The sequence below is a fragment of the Nilaparvata lugens genome, chromosome 7 (assembly GCF_014356525.2).
Source record: "Nilaparvata lugens isolate BPH chromosome 7, ASM1435652v1, whole genome shotgun sequence".
Classification (NCBI taxonomy): Eukaryota; Metazoa; Arthropoda; class Insecta; order Hemiptera; family Delphacidae; genus Nilaparvata; species Nilaparvata lugens.
In genome coordinates, this window is record NC_052510.1 from 46,269,993 (window position 1) to 46,288,106 (window position 18,114).

At 34.9% G+C, this 18,114-nt stretch overlaps 1 protein-coding gene across 7 annotated transcripts in view; it reads right to left on the reverse strand.

The window, feature by feature from the left end:
- The window catches only part of LOC111043821, a 519,687-nt gene that overhangs the window by 62,869 nt on the left and 438,704 nt on the right, over positions 1-18,114 (reverse strand). For all 7 annotated transcript variants that reach the window (XM_039432910.1, XM_039432914.1, XM_039432915.1 and 4 more), the window contains one exon: positions 13,726-13,992. In XM_039432910.1, the coding sequence (XP_039288844.1) occupies positions 13,726-13,992 (267 nt within the window). The remainder of the gene's footprint in view (positions 1-13,725; positions 13,993-18,114) is intronic.

Genomic DNA, 18,114 nt, shown 5'->3' on the forward strand with positions numbered 1-18,114 from the left:
TTTGCTGTGGGGTCGAATGATGCGGATGCGGATCTGATACGTTTTCAATTTGCTCTGTATCCACCAACTCCTTGATTATAGCATGATCCTGGTGGCTGTTGGTATTCTCCGGCGGTGAGGGATCTTCGGTAGTGAACAGGATGCTGAGTAGGGATTGATGTTTGCAGGATTTTTTAATTGCATGTTTGGCGGCGGTTTTTAGTGGTAGGCTGTCTTGTATTGGCTTCTGTGTGTCTGGTGGTGGGTTATCTTGTGTTTCTTGTAACAAAGTCTCCGGTAAATCATTTATGAATGTGGTGTATGACGTTGAAATATCCTGCTTTTCTTGGTTTGTTTCATTTGAGCTTGTGCTTGTTATATCGGGGGTATCATATAGTCCTGGTTTATTAGCTGTAGTTTTCTGTATGTCTGGTGGCGGGTCGTTGGGTGTTGGGTTCCGGGTTTTTTGTTGATTCAAACCTATTGCATGTGCTAGTGTATAATTTGTACTTACTTGTTGAGGTGGTGGTTTATAATTTCTGTTGTAACTGTTTTGTGTGTGATTATTATGTGAGTTTAATCGATCACGGCCATCATAGTGATTCCTACGATTGCTCTGCTGGGCATAGTGGTTGGTTGTACGATTTTGAAATTTTTCATTATTCCAATTACCATTTTGCCTGTGCTCATAGCGGCGTTCAAATTGAGGAGCAGATCGGTAGCGATCATATGATACCGGTTCATAATTTTGGCTGTTATGCGGATTAAATTTTGAATTATGCTGATTTGATGCGTATCTCTGGTCTGAGCGGTGGTTTGATATTGCCATTGCAGACTGTATGCCATATAAATGATTAATCAGCTGCTTACAATCAGTAATGGGTTGTGTGGCGAGTGCCATTCTAACTTGATACGGTAGCTTCTTTAAAATAATACTTGCTAATGCCGATTCGTTAATGGGCTCGCTCAATTGAGAATTTTTAAACTGTATGGCAGTGACGAAAGTGGTACATGCACCGTCTAAGTTAGGGTTGAAATCGCATGATATGATGTCCGCTAGCACGTCCAACTGTTTACTTCTGCTCCAATACTGTTCCAGGAAGACAGCGACAAACTCATCCAATGATGTAAATTCATGGGCTCTACTCCGAAAAACATCAGGGGTTCGCCAATCAATAAATTAGTCAAACGGAGACGCCAAAAATTCCAAGAGGTAGGTGCAAGAGTTTGTACTAATTTTATCTGATCAATGAATGGTTGAGGTTGCAAATGGCGATCAGTGTTATCAAATTTTCCTAGTCCTTGTAATATACTATGTACGTTGAGGTTGTCTGTTTGAATTCCTTGAGGTTGTTGTTGAATATGATTTTCCAATGCTATTATTTTTTCCTGTGTTATCTGCCATTGACTATTATGTGTAATTTTATTTGCGTTTATTTCTTGATTTAATTGAGTCAGAGTGGATTTTTGAATTAGTAGAGTTCCATTTAAAGCTTTACAGGTTTCAGTGTTTTGATTGATGCTACCTTGCAGTTGGTTCATTTTTGTGGACATATTAATCTGTTTGTTTTGTATTTCTTTAATATTGTTAATATTTTTGTCAACTGTAGTTGTTAAGTTTTGATTGGCAACGGTAATTTGTTTGTGGATTTCTTGGTGGCAATCGGCCTTAATGTTATTTGTTATATCCTGAATAGGTGTAGTGATTTGTGTAGTTAGGTTATCTATCCTTTCATTGAGTTCACATGTAACCGTATCCAACCTTTCCGATAATCCTGCCGTAACTTTATCCTGACTTTCTTTTTGTAGGGTTATCATTGCCTTTAACTCTTCCCTATGACTCTCTACTTTAGTTTCAATATTATCCAACCGTTGTTCTACTGATTTTATAGCGCCTGTGGTCTCTTTCATACCCTGTTCCACTGTTTGTTTATTTTCCTCTTTTACTGTAGCAATCTCTTTTTTAATCTCCTGCATCATACTATCCATTGTTTTTTGTAACATAATGTTGAAAGTGCTACTAGTTTGTTCCATTATTACCTTTTGAAGCGGATCTAATTCTGTGATTGAAAATATACTTTGTTTGCCCAGGTGTGACTCGGCCTCCGGCGATGCGGGTTCTGCAGGCTGCTCCTCGCCCCCTTCAAAGTTGATCTCTACTATCCGTTGATTCAATGGTGTGTCAGCGGCGTCGATTCGAGTGGAGGATAGAGGTTGCAGACCTGGTGGATCGAAGACTATCGACCCGACGCTTCCTGGTTCCCTTTCTCGTGGCGTATTGGCATCTACCGTGGTGGGGTTTGATGTGCTCGGAGTCGACAAAGTGGGATCTGTGCAACCGCCGTACATATATGAAACTTCAGAGTTTGCGGGAGTGTGATTCATTATGTCAAATATGATAAATGCTAATTAAACAGTGATAAGAATGATGAGCGAGAATGCTTAAAAAAAAAAAAAAAAGACACAAACCGGGACTTACAGTGAACAGTGATGTGTAAAGTGTTTGGATACTCTTACAACAAGGTATTTATACTTAAGTTTTTTACAATGTTCTAGCGCCCCCAATGTTTTGTTGATTTATTCTTGGCTAGTTTACAGGCTGCGACTTATTTTCCAACCGGCTTAAACACCTAATATATTTTTGACTAGAAAGTAATAGCAGTTTAGGCTTATAAAATATAATCTCTCTCTATAAACATGTAATTTTTCACAGTACTAATAATATAAAATTTTCTTTAAAACATATAATTTCTCTCTATTTAAAGCTCTTGTTTCCCCAAAAAGTAATACAAATTTCCCTTCGCCAGTTTTCCTCACAACTCGTATAAGTTATCTATAATTTTCAATATGGTTATTGACCTAATTTCAAATAATTATTCAATGAGCTTGGCTCTCATCATCAGTCCCACGTTGGTACGACATGTCTTTGTGCCGTATCCGTGGCCTATCACGTTGGGCGACATGTCTTTGTGTCACGTTATTCTTTATATTTAAATAACGATTAGCCTCCTGCTTGGCATCAGTCGGTAAAGCATGAGATTTAATATAATTAGGTCGTGGTTTTCTAATAGTATTCAGTCTTAAAAAATCTTGATAGGCCTAGATATGGGCTTCTCCAATAACTCTTGTAATTCAATAAATAATAAATATATATATATAAATGATACTTATACTATAGTGTTGAGGAATAAAAAATAAATTGCACACCATGAAAGTTTCATACATATATTACACAAATAATGCAAAGATCATCGAGGCAAAAAATATATATAGAGCGATAAAAAATATAATATAAAAATAGAACAATAATTTTATATCAGCAAAATATCACAGGCTAAACTTTATATTCTAGATTTATGGCACGAATCATTACCATGTGCCTTTATCTTAAAATCATATGCATTCTTTTGCATGTAGCTGCGACATGCACTTGCTAATACTTGTCGACTTGGATAATTCAATCAAAAATATGTGCTCTAAGATCAGCTTGATAAATTAGCCACTAATAATCCAAATATATATATATATTAAAATCTCTAGTATTTAGTAGATTTATTTGTATCGAATATAATTTTCATCTCAGGGTGCAAGATTCGGCACCTGACGGAATAGGTAGAGCCATTCATCTAGTGAATTAGAACTATGATAAATTATCGCAAATTGTATTGCAAAAAATTAAATATTATATGCATATGTTTTAATAGCCTAGATTTCGTACTTCTTTGATTAAATAGAAATTTCTAAAATATTGATCTATATATTTTTCTTTCAATTAAATACCTTTAATACTAATTTTTACTTGCGCAAGTATTACTCTTATTAATTTCTCAATTTATAATAACCCTTTCGGCGAGCTAGCTTTGATCATCAGATTAATTCGAAGCACTAGGGCGCCCATCACTAAATTCAAATTTAATCACTCACGTGTCGAAAATCTTCTTGTAAGCCGCCGATGTCGATCCAACTCCATGTGGTCCGGGAATATGGTAGCCGGAATCGTCTCCTCCAAGGGGTTATAAATTTAATTAAAATGAAAAATGACTTCTGCTTCACAATAGCATCACGAAGTCTTTTAAGAAATTTAATAATTTACTTTAACTTTAATTTTTACAAAATTATTAATAAGGTACTTCGCTCTAAAATATTTGGGGTCCTCTTATGGTGGCATCTGGCTGGCGAGTGCTGGTTCTTCCTTTTCAAGTTTTACAGATCCTCTTTCCGACTTTCAAATTAGCATAAAATTTAAATATCTTAGTCCTCCGCCATTAAGTTCAAATAGATCTTACAAAAAATACCAAAATATTGCTTAGATTATATGATTAATAATTTCTTTGCATTCGAGCCATATCGATAACATAGATTACACAAATTTTTAACACAAATCTAGTACATTTATATAAATATATATAAATATTTTTGAATTGGCCTACAGTTGCCGCCTATTAACTGCCGTTTTACTATTGGTGCATGAAAATCCTATTTTTCAATTTAAAATTTTTATTTCAATTTATTTTTCAATTTTTTATTTTTTTTTATCCTACCGTTCATAAATATTTGATGAAGATAGTTTAAAGGTGCGTACAGATATACGCGCCGCGAACATGAGCAATTCACTTTTAATCAGCTGATGCCAAGCTTTTTATAACTGTATCTTACCGTTTCTGTAAAAATACAGATATAGTCAGCTGATTAAAAGTGAATTGCTCATGTCCGCGGCGCGTATATCTGTACGCACCTTAAGAATTCATTGTAACTGACATTTCCTTCAGAATAATAGGCAAAAATAAATTTACTAGCTTTTATCAATTTGAAATAATAGACACAGCTTTCCGACCTATTATACCCGATTGTGAACTTTTAAAATTAGAAATTCATTTACAATAAGCAATAAAATTATATTACCGGTAGATACCAGCTTTCTTTTCTAAGCGAACAACTTCAGCAAAGAATTGATTAAAACTCAGGTTGGACACTAATATGACTTCTCAAATATTATCTGATTATATGAATTTTGCCCGCAGACAAAAAAGCGGCGAATAATGGGGTGAGGCAGCTCATTTAACCGCTGAACAAGGAACAATATATACTGAATGTCCGGAGAGATCTGATAAGCTGAAAAGCCAAAAATGAGAGCCAAGAGTATGCCTGGGGCACTGCGAAAGAATATTTTTATAATCATTTTCGGGTCCATTTATTTATCCATTAAAATTACATTTCAAGAAAACGGTGCAGAGCAGAGAAATGAAAACAAATTTTAATGACTATAAAAATACAAGAATAAGAGACCTATCAAGAAACGAAGTAATCACAGTTTAGTTTAATTCATGATAGAAATGCACGTATCTGAATTGTATCATCTTGAATAAAATTCATCAATCAAATTTCAATAATATTCACTGAATTTGTAAATGAGACAACATTTTCCAAAATATTTCTTACAAAACAGAGTAGGCCTAAAATTATGTTTTGTCAGTCTTTTTCAAATACATTTACCGTTTCTCATCATATCATCAAATTTCATTTTCCCTCCCACCATTCAGAATTGAAGCATTCATTTCTCTGTTTTCCCGTCATTCTCATTCGTTTTCTTTTCTTCCTCGAATCGTTCTCATTCTTAGTGAGAATAAATCCCTAATAATTTGAAATTTCAATAATGAATTTGATGAATGATACCACAGTTGCTTCCAACCTAGGCAGTTACTCAATTTTAGAATGTTCATGTATTTTTCTCCATTTCTCCTTCTATCCTATCTTCTCTTCCTCTTTGCTTCGTCTCCTCCCAATCCTATAAAATCTAGATCATCTAGAAAATTTAGGACATCCTAGATTATCTAGGATCTATACAAAAACTATAACCCATAGAAAAAAGGCCGATCTTTCTGCAGTCATTGGTTTCCTTTCATACCGTCGTCAACTTTTCAAATTTCACTTAATAGAACAAACAAATCACTAACTATACTATCCACTTCCGAATTGGAAAGGAGTTGAAACTAATAGCTGAAAATATTTCACATAATAGAACAAACAAATCACTAACTAGGCCTATACTATCTACTTCCGAATTGGAAAGGGGTTGAAACTAATAGCTCAGCATGAATGTAAACGCTTGAAACACAATAAACATGTCATAAAGCATTAGAGAGAACCGCTCAAGTATTGACTTCAAATCAAGATATAACTGGGAGGTGTGAAAAGCGAGCAGGAACCTCCTCTGTTACAGTTTAAATTACCCGCCGCCAGCTAAAATTTGATCCGAAACACCTCAATCACGTGATTTGCAGTGAATGACAGCTGTGGCCCGAAGGGGTTCGTGATTCTACACATGCGCAGAACGCAGAACGAACGCCGGCAATGCATTTCACTTCATGTCGATAACAATAAGATCGTGAGTTGGTAGTCAGAGGAAACTACCAGTGGTCACTAGATAGAGAAAAATAGTTGCAAAATGGTTGTAGAAGATAGAGACGCAATAATGGGAGTGCTTGTGGCAGTGACTGTCAGAGAGACGCGGGAATAAAGTTGCAAGTTTAGCTTGGAAGAAGAAGCGGACATCCAGCTTTCCCTTATCGGACGCTGCTAATAGCTGCTCAATTTCCATATTGCTAAAACAGGACTGCAAATTATTCTTTTCCCACATACATATCACTTTCTTCCAGTCCTCACATGCGTTTGTCGTATCCTTTTCCTTCTTCTTCGTCGGTTTCTTCTTTTTCTTGGTCTCCTCTTTATTTCATCGAATTAATTCTGAATCCTTCCTCTTTTTCTTTAACTCTTCATTTAATTTTTCTCCTGTTTTCATACTGTTGTTTGTCTGAGAATGCAACAGGGGTTTCAAGGGGTTTTAGGAATAAATTCATGAATCAATCTCCATTTACATACTATTCTTAACACAAACTCTATCTCACGCCTCTACTCTATTTAGATGTGATGATTACATTACTGTATCTCTATTTGTATTTAATCTTTCTTTTTTATGAGATCAGTTTTCTTTGTCAAGCACCAAACCCATTTCAGAAAATACGTTAATCATTCCGTTTATCCAAGCCTCACCTTCAAAAACTTCGATGAACTTCGTTATAATCTATTACCTATTTTCCTACATTCCTTCATCACTTCAGACAAAAATCAACATATTCTTACTTTTTGTATGACTCTTACTCATATTTTTCATCAAACTATCATTTCCTGTCATCTGCCTCCTCTCTGCCTATTTTATAAGATTCTACTCTAATTTTGAGAACCTTTTCCAACGTTTCACATCCAATGTGATTTGAAAACTATTTGACATGTCCTTTCAACTATTTTTTGTTAGATAAAAAAACAATAGAGCACCTGCGATGTCAAAACTTGACTATATGGAAAGCACTCTTCAACTAACTTTGTTTCATAGATCATAGTACAACTCCTTGTTCTATCATTGTTCTCGATGTCTAAATTGCCCTTTCTTTACCTTTCAATACAGAGGTTAACCTAGCTGACATATCTCATTTTCTATATTATAACACTATAACTACTAGTTGTTCTGTGAACAGTAGACCTCACGCAGTATTCTCATACACAAGTACCTGATTGAAACTATAGACCTTATGGAAATACAGCAATAGACTGGCTTCTCCACACATCTGTGTAATCACTTGTCAGCTGATTTATGATGAATTTTTCAAAGTTCCACATCCAATGTGTTTTGAAAACTATTTGACTTGTCCTTTCAACAATTTTTTGCTAGATAAAAAAGCAATCGCACCTGCGATGTCAAAACTTGACTATATGGAAAGCACTCTTCAACTAACTTTGTTTCATAGATCATAGTACAACTCCTTGTTCTATCATTGTTCTTGATTGTCTAAATTGTCTGATTTTACTCTAATATTGGCGTATGAAGGAGGCTCCTTTTTCCTTTTATATTACCCTTGAAATGCAAAATTTCCAAAAACCTTGTATATACGTCGACGCGCAATTGAAAAAGGAACATACCTGTCAAATTTCATGAAAATCTATTACCGCGTTTCGCCGTAAATGCGCAACATATAAACATTTAAACATTAAGAGAAATGCCAAACCGTCGACTTGAATCTTAGACCTCACTTCGCTCGGTCAATTATATAACATCTTCAAGTCTATAAGACTTCTATTTTATCTTTTTCAAAACCTACACACATAACACAAAGCACCTTGGAGACATCGAAATACCAAATTACAATTTCAGATTACAAGAATACTCTCTTCAAACTGCCTCACTTTTCCTTCAGTAAGTAAGACCAACAGATCCTGACAGTCTTAAACCTCCTCTACAACTTACTCAGAGCATGAAAATAGTCCAAACATAAACAATCCAGATGACAATCTCTCAGCCTTGATAACGCCATTTCGTCTCAGCTTTCCAAAGTGTATCTTCGGCTCAATCTTTTCGCCATTGTTAACTAACGGAATTCGCGCGCAAAACTTGATTCAAGATAACTGAAACTTTAGCTTTCTACTAGTATCTTTGATAATTAGATTAGTGCAGTGCCGGTTTGAAGTCGTAATGTAATTGCTGATGGAATTTCTCCCAAGCCCCTCGGCCAACTCATACTAGATGAGTTAATGAAACTGGTCAAGTTTTCACTATTCATATCCTCATTCTATGATATTATATTGATAACATATGAGGCATACTCCTGCAAGATACAAACTATTTACAATTATGTTAAGCGTTCAACACTATAAATTCTAGCGGTTGATTTGCAAAATTGATAAAATTATGAAGTTGTAAGATTACTTTCTACGCTGAGTAGAGACTTGCTGGTTGATACAGTTCCATGATAAACTGGAACATACATGTGCCAAGACGTCAAATATATTTTCTCATATTCGGGAAAAAGTATGGAGTAGATTCAAAGTTTATCACGAAGTGAGATATCTCAATTTTCGAGCGAGATAATTAGAAAACTTTCAATTTTTAGGAATGTACTGTTTTATAGTTAGTAAAATTTATCATCCACTGTGATCAATGAATTGTCCTGACCTGAACTGCGTACACACTTGAACGCCACGAACACGCACATTTCACTTTTCCAAGCTGATGCTTTTATTGTATCTGTATCTTACTGTTTCTATACGAATAAAGATATGATAATAAGCTGAACATCAGCTGTTGAAAAACGAAAGGCGCGTGTTGCTGGTGTAGAAGTCTGTACGCAGTATAAGAAATACTGTTGTGATTGAGAGAAGTTGAATATTAACGGATTTGGAGAAAAATCCGGGTTACTTTTTTACTAGAGATTACTTTTCATTAAAATCAAGTTACATTATCAAATAAATACTAGAAGATAAATCCAAATGTGGAATTAAGTATACTTTCTTTGGCTCTAATGAACAACAATGTATAGCAAATTCCATTGAGAAATAACACTGAAAAAGCACTTTATTTATACCGCAGACAGCGAATGACACAAGCAGCTGTTAGTTCGTTCAGAATGAAACTCTTTATACGACATCAACATTCCTAATATAGAGAGAACTGGTAATGGTAATAATGAGAGCGGAAGAAGCTAAAGAAAGAGGAGAAACATAAAAAATGTACAGGAATTTAATGGGTGACCGAAATTAGCAAACCGAGAAAAGCACTCTTCCAGACTTACTGGACAATTTCGAACTGAATTTAAAGAGCATTCTCGGAGCCAAACCTCTTGATATGTGCAAATGGACAAGTAGTCTCAGAAATAACAGAGCTATAAAAAGGTTCATCACAATCCTAACCGGCGTTCAATGCCTTTCCGAGTACCAGAATAACTAGCTTCAATGAAGTCGTTTACCCTTCTACGTGTGGCATTAGAATTTCACAGCTGCTTCAGAATTGCAAAACGTCATTCAAGTGAGTAATTTCATTTCACAATTTACTGGCTACTTAACAACCATCTAATAAGCAGGCGGCTTCCGTTCTGTCACCAAAGAAGCAGTAAAAATGTGAATTTTTGAATGTATTTTCCTCAACTTGGTTGTACAGTAAGGCTAGCTTCACACGCATTCAGTTTCATTCGGTTCGGTTCGTTTTCTGTTCGGTTCGTATTCGTACGGTTCTAATTAGGTATTTTCTTCTCTAACACAGCTGTGTTTGGATTTTCACAGTTCATGCTGGTATATTTAAATATAACAGCTGGTGTTAAATTGTAAGACCTTATTTATTGAACAACAAAATTTGAAAGTTAATAAAAAATTGTGAATTATTTGAATAGTTTCTTTTTAATTATGTTAATTTTGGATGTTCAGAGAGATTATTTTTTTTAATTGAAAATTTGTTCCTTGTTTTGACACATGGTATATAAACTTCATCTCTTCTCTCCATTGATGAAATCATATAATAATCGTGGAAAAAAATAAAAATTATCCCTGAGTGTGTAAAAGACTTTGTTTTTTCCTGTTTCCTTAGCAACGAATTCGAATATGATGAAACTTATTCGTGTCGAGGGGGCGTTCGGTGCTATGCGGTACCGAATTCGAACCGAATTACCGGTTCACACTTATCGGAATTTGCCGAAAACGAACCGAAAACGAAACGAACCGAATGAGTGTGAAACTAGCCTAATAGAAAACTCCTGTGAGTGAACTGAACTCTGAGTAAACTGAAATCTGAATGAACTGAACTCTGAGTTTGGTAGTTTACTTATTGAAGTTTTTCGGTTTATCTTTTGATAGTTTGACACCTTGTGAGACCGGACTCCCCAAGTGAACTGATCTCTGAGTGAATAGAATTACAAGATTTGGAAGCTGAGTATAGTATATTATTCTCAGGAATTGAACTGGAAACATTCTTTGAACAGAGCTCTGTATCTTATATTTGAACAGATCACAGAGATAGCGCTCTTGTATTCAGATTCATGTATTTCATATTTATTTACAATTCTCAAGAATTCAAACGTTTCACTAATTATCATCGATGAACCATTAGTGTAGCTGTTAATAACACGAGGCAATCCAAACGATTCTTGTAGTAGTTAGCTAGGCAACAAGAGCTATTTCAGTAGGAACGATCTAGAGAATCGTTCATAGATGCGGCCCTGAGCGTGGGTCACTCAATTCTAATGAGTTTTTCCCACAAATGCATGAAGAAGCTATCAAGTCTGAACATGGATGGTCATCGAACTTGGCCAAATATGTATGTAATAAAACTATTTGAAAACTAGGAAAACATAAAATAGCTTTAAGGGTTGCATTCCCTTACGAAACGTTACGAAATAAAGGACACCAATTAACGCTTCTTTAACAAAGTTCGTGTATTATTCACTCTCATAGACATGATAAACTATTCTTCTCATGATAAAGGTGGAGGAACTCGTTAAAATATGAACAGGAAACCCCCAATAAATTGTTTACCGATAAAATTTGAATATGTTAGATAGTTGAGTTTGTAAGAATATACAGATACTCAGCAAACTAAGTTTCAACAACGAAGAAAAAAATTAGAGTGAGACGATGTTGGAAGAGCATTGCAATAGAACAGAAAGGGGAAAAAGATGGAGGAAGAGTATGGAGAATAAATAAGTGAGGTTAGAGTAAAAAATGAGTGGAAGAAGGGAATAAGTAAATATGTAAATAGGGGTCCACTGTACCTAGCAAGCTGACAAAATGACGAAGAAGAGATAATAAATAAAGAGGACTTGGGAGATGAGAAATAGTGGAAAAATATTATAAATACAAGAAAAGAAGAGGATAGATGGAGTTGAAAAAATATTATAAATACAAGAGAAGGAGAGGATAGAATCTATCCTCTGGAGTTAAAAGTAGAGTGAGTAAGGAAGTGAATAAACATTTTTTGAAGAAATGTAGGGGGTTCACTGGTCAGCACACTGATACTGGATGACGAAGAGGAGAAAAGAAATGAGCTGGAGTGAGAAAATGAGTACATGGAAGAAAAAGAGACAGAAAATATGAACAAGAGTAAGGTCGAGTGTTTAAATTCTGAGCACGATTCATACAGTTTTGACCGAGCAAGAAGTCCAACCGCAGCACATTGCTTCCACATTCCCAGCATGTTATGAAATGTGGATGGGAACGGTCAGCTACCCGTGAAGGATTCACTGCTCTCACAGCAAGAAGCTTGCATTCATCTTTGAACAGATATTCATTCACCTCAAACCGTCAGCATTGGTGTTATTTAGAAGAGATGCTGTCAGTATACACTAAATCTCTCTTACATTGGCAGCATGTTTTTAAATGGAAGAATTGAATTGAATTACTGCCTTTATTCTCGTAGAGAGCGAAGTTAGGGCGCAGTCGGCCCTCTCTTACACCTAACTCTCTATTACAAGATAACAATATAAAAAAAAAATAATATGATAAAGAAAAAAAATCCAAACAATATGAAAAACAAACAATATCTACTTATTTAAAATAATAACATATTTTAGATAATTGAAAAGAGAAGAAAATAAATTAACTTGGAAAAAAATGTATATAACAATACTGTTATAGAATCAGTGTTATTTAGAAGGGATACTGACAGTTTAAATTGATACTCAATAGAGAACTGTACAAATTCTTTGAAGAGATTCACTTCATACAGTCAGCATTAGTTTTATTTAACAGTGTACACTAAATCTCTTTGAAATTGTCAGCATTTTCTTAAACGGGAAAAAATATTATTCAGAAAAAATACTGACAGTATAAACTGAAACTGACTACAGAATTGCACGCACTCTTTCAACATTTGAGTTCAAGAGCACATAGGAATTCAGTAACGAATGTGAAAATACTTTTCTAGGGGTCAGCAAGTACTTCAACTGGGCTGTACACTGGAAGTGGTCTTGCTAAATATGTAGACGGAATGGTCGTAACTCTGATTGAATGTTGTAAAAACTACAGTAACTCAGATTACTCATTAGCATGTAGGTTGAAGTGTTAGTAATAAAATAGAGGCAACCTACTTCATTGCACGAATTGTTTGGTTTTAGGTTTAGGAGACAAATGATTACTACAGGTATCGGTATCTTTATGGTTTCAGTTTAGAACAATCCGAGTTCAACATTGTTGCAAAATTGAATAGAAATGGTGGTTAGATGGGTATACGACACAATATGTTTTGGATATTCCAGTTGAAATGAATACAGGACATGACGTATAAGATAATAATTACTATGTTGCATATCCATACTTTTTCACTGTTAAAATTAAACTTGAATTTTGAAAAAACAAGCAAACAAAAACAAGCTTTTTTAAAAAAAAACTGAAAACTAAATGTAATGGAACAATACGAAATTTACAACCACACAAAACAGTTTCCCAACAGTCTCCTAAATGATCGAATAAGTTTCTCTTCCCACACACTCTTTGCAGAATAGTCCACAGTTCAAAATTACCGCCCTACTAAGTATCCACAAACCCCCACCACAACTTATTCCTCCACCTTGATCCCTTACCACACATAACCTTGACATTACAGTAAATTCCTACAGTCTCATGATGACCAACAACAGGTCGGAACGATCGTTACTACCAAAGAAAGTGCATTTTCACTCCAAAAGTGTTTTTTTTTTTTTATTCAAGTTTAAGACAATAACATTATTTAATATAATTATGTTCATGGTTTATATATTATAAGTTCATGGTTTATCATAATTGTTCGAACTCACTGCCGGCACACAAGTTGTTATTTGCCTGTAGTTGCATTTTGTAACTGATAATCTTTATTTTATGAATTTGTATATAATTTTTATGGCGTATAAATGAATTTGAATTAGATTTGAATTTGAATATTGATTTGTTACTCACAGAGTTGCGTAAAGTACTGGCGACTTGGTCGATATGGCACAGCCACTCGAGCGAGCGCAGGTAGAGGTGTTCCCAGCGGCGTTCGAGCGCTCGCGCGTGCTTTATGAGCTGAGTGGGCTCCAGACGACGTCCACGCACAAATGACGTCACAGCCGCGTCGCTACAGTCGCTGCGGCTGCAATCGCTGCAGTCGCTCGACACTCGCTCGCACAGCTTCACCACGCGGCGCACGATCTTCGCGTGTGATTCCACATCGCGCTGGACAACCTGAAACAATAACATGATAAATGAGTAAATTAATATATAAATACCGTGATAAAGAAGTTCAAGTGAATAAAAGAATCAATGAATGAATTAGATGAGTTAATTGAAAAAACAACAGCATATAAATAGAAGCTTATGTCCATTGTCGCCAATACAGTCAATTGTTAAGAAGTCAAAATTATTAATAAGTATTGACTTCTAATCATGCTGTCAACAGTTGAACAGCTGGAGGGAAATTCGAGGAAAATAGGAGGAATCCGAACCTGGTTTCTATTATTTGCCGGATGGGCGTACTTCAACCAAATACACCAAACTGACAATCTATGGATAGCAGCGCTCATTTTATTCTGATATGATTTTATTAATTGAAAAGTGCATTATATTTTCCTTTTGAGGTTACTATTGTGTATGTGTTCTATTCATTTTTATGGAGGATTTCATCTACTCTGGTATGGACCACCAAATTTGATTGATATGATTTTTTCAAAGTTATTTTTTCAATGATAGCTTTCTATCTCATATTTATATTGAATTCCTTGATGTTGTATCATCTCCCACCCACCACCAACGTGTGAGATAAGTACATCAATGACGACTAAGGAATTCTGGAATGGAAACACAGAGTAAAAGGCTACAAAGAGTGATTAGTCACTGAAAAACGTGACATAAAGTTGTACAAAGTAGTATATGCAGATAGGATGGATATCAACGGTTTCATTTCAAAAGCAGTATGGATTTCCAACCGACCTCGTCAAGTTTATGGTGAAAAAGTTGAAGAGAAGATTTGATACACCAGGGACAGAGAATAGATGTCAAGTAAAACCGTTACACATTCAACAAAATAATGCAGCAAAATTAATTGGAAAAGACTCATAAAAGATTGAGGAAGGAGAAGAGCAGAATGTTAGGTACTAAAAAAAATTGCATTCAAGATTAGGTATATAATAAGAAATACTTGATAAGATTATTGGAAAAGTATATAGTAATACGATGTACCAGTAAAGCTGCGCTTGTTAATGTACAACTTTTAATCCTTAGACCAGTAAGCTCCAGTAGCTTCCATTTAACTGAGGGTGCAGTGCGTTAACTTTGATGGAACTGGTTTTGCCGGGAAACGGGACTATACTGACAGACATCCACGATAAAAAAATGAGTTTATTTTCACAAGATTGCCAAGGTGATGGATTCAGCCTTAAGGATATGCAAGCTCAATGCATATGGAACATGAAGGTATACTACATGTGATTTTATTCCATCCGCTACCAAATGTTCATAATCTGATTCAATGTTGTTTTCCATGAAACTGGGGCAGTCACTGATTACAGGTCAGTATTCTACAACATTCATTTTGGAGTTTTTTTATGATATCAGTATATAGATAACTGATTTTACTCTGATTAGTTTCTACCTTGTGTCACCTTCACCAACTGCTTTTGTCACCAAACAATGTCATTGAAAATCATGATTTTCGCAACACAATCCTTATTTGTCCCAAAAACATAATGACAACTACAATGGTTCTAAAAGAAATAGGATAGAATCATTTACTACTACGGTACATACTTACTACCATTTACGCAATACAGAATTATTATATTCTTCCTACTGGAGTTTCATTGTAATCCACATTCTTTTATTTCTATTCTCAAAAAATGCTTTAAAAATGATAAACTACTTTACTGAGAGTAGATATTCACTTTTTTATACAAACAAACTGTAACAAACAAGACATTTCCATTCCAATTGTAATGTTAAACTTGCAAATGCGATAGTGCAGGTTGAACAATCTTGGGTTCGAATCCCATCGAGACTATGGATGTTTGATCAGTTCCAGTTTCCGTCTCTACTGACTACAGCCAAGATTTTCTTGGTTGAGAACATTGTAGCACCGTCCTTATCAGAAATTCTTTCCTCTTTTCTATTGGCCGCCGTTTCCATCTGCGGAATAATACGCTCAAATAAGCGTGAACAAACTGACAAGAGAGATTGCTGCTGGGTGTGGAAAGAAATACGCTCGATCACCGACCTTCTAGAAAAAAAAACTATTGATTTATGAAGAAATAAAGCCAAGAAGCATGAAGAAAAATACGTGACTGATGAGAACTTGTTCTGTTCTATTTTGACTCTCTTATTGTCATGCATTATTTTATCAGTCATATCTTCGATATGGTGCATGGTAAAGATTATTTTGTATGTGATTTGAATCATCAGATCTAAGCACAGTACGGCATTACTTTCCTTCTGAAAGTGTCATGGTTATCACAAGTTCATTTGAAGAAAAACAAACAGTCTTGCTTTATAATTAAAACTTAATTCAATGTTCAATGACTGCTCAATTAATCTACTAAGGGAGCCACACATTCCATATATTGATAAATGCGTACATAACTACAGAAATGGAGAAGTAGAATATATGAAATTAAAATTAAATTCAGTGAAGTATTTTAGTACTGAATTTGGAAGCACTGGGAATGATTTAAATATTGAAGAAATAAACATGTTTTTTGAAAAGACTCCGGATTATTATATGGAGATTTAAACAATAATTTGAAACTTGAGGTTGGAATTGAGCTTTGAGATTCAACAATGAATTACTCTTGATACAGTTCACATTCGTTAACTTGCTTCATAGATATTGTAACTTGTACACACTGTTATATTTGATTTGAAAACCGTTAATTTGAAATTTATTTGCCAAAAAATTCATAGATTACAAAAATTTGAAATAGACAAGTCTAACAAAAACACAATATCTTAAACTAAGAATTAACATAGAATAGAACTTGACTAATGATGAAAACCTAAGATAAAGTAGAATTCTTTAGGCACCACCAGCAAAAGAAAAAACATCTCGCCCGCTGGTGGGAGTATTTATATAAATAAATAAAAACAAAAACTTGAAAAAAGTAGATAAACTAAAAAGAATAAACGAGTAAATACATAGATCTTGTATATGAAACAAGAAACTATGAATGAAGGGTTGAATGTTGTTAAAAATCTAAATACACCGGATTAGTAGACCTTTTTGAATTTTATTCATTAGGGTAGTATACAGATTCAACAGTAAAATGTTCAGGAAAGAGCAGTCAAATAAATTTCAGTATAAACGAACAATTTAACATGTTGGCTGTCCAGACTACAATCCTACCTCATGTGGGATTATTTTAATAATACTGTAAACCCCAATAAACTAGCATAAGACCGTGTGGGATGGTTTCTCATTGGAAACAACACACAGTATCCGTAGTGGAGGGTTGTTAGTAAGAGAATAGCCAGAAGCGTGGGCAGTAGAGATAAACATTGTGGTCCAGCAGAAGTCGCCTCGGGAATTAATTTGACAGGAATTAAAAGTCGAACGTGAGAAAGTCTGATCAGTACTCAGTACAAGTTCTAATTATTCAGAGGATAAGAAAAAGAACGAAGTGAAACTAGATACTGAATTTTAAGTAGTAGTTCATTAGATGCACTTTTACCGGTATATATGTTGCCCGTTGCCCGCGAATCACATCATCTCTTCCACACTTTCTTATGTTTCTTACTTTCTTGCAAATCACGTTCCTCTATTCATGTATTCCTTTCCCCTTTATTTCGGCTGGTCCTTTCATGGTTTGAAATGTCCTCTAAGAAGCCATGAGTCCCTGACACAGAGCATGACTTCTAATTACGGATTATCTTCTTCTCTTTTTCCTCTTATCAATCAATCCTTCTCATCCCACATCAATGGACTTGAATTTTGAATTGGTTTTCTTCACGAACTTACAATTTCCATGAAGAGTGAATAAATTATCAAGATTTCTTCTACTATGCAAGATTGCGGACAGAAGTTTTGAAGCGACAGAAAGTATTTTTTTTCAATTGGAATATGATCCCCATGGAACCTAATATGTAATAATATATAGGTTGTTACATTTGGTGGCATGCCAATTGACCGAATCCCATTCGGCCGAAAAGCTATATTTTACCAAACAGCCGAAATAGTATATTTCGCACCTAGGGCCGAAAATGAGACTTTTCCGGCTCGAATGGGAACTAGAAAAGATTGAGAGCTGGAAAAACATTTTTGCCCATGGTGCGAATGCTATTTTTCGCCACACAGAAAAAAACAATATATATATGAGAATAATT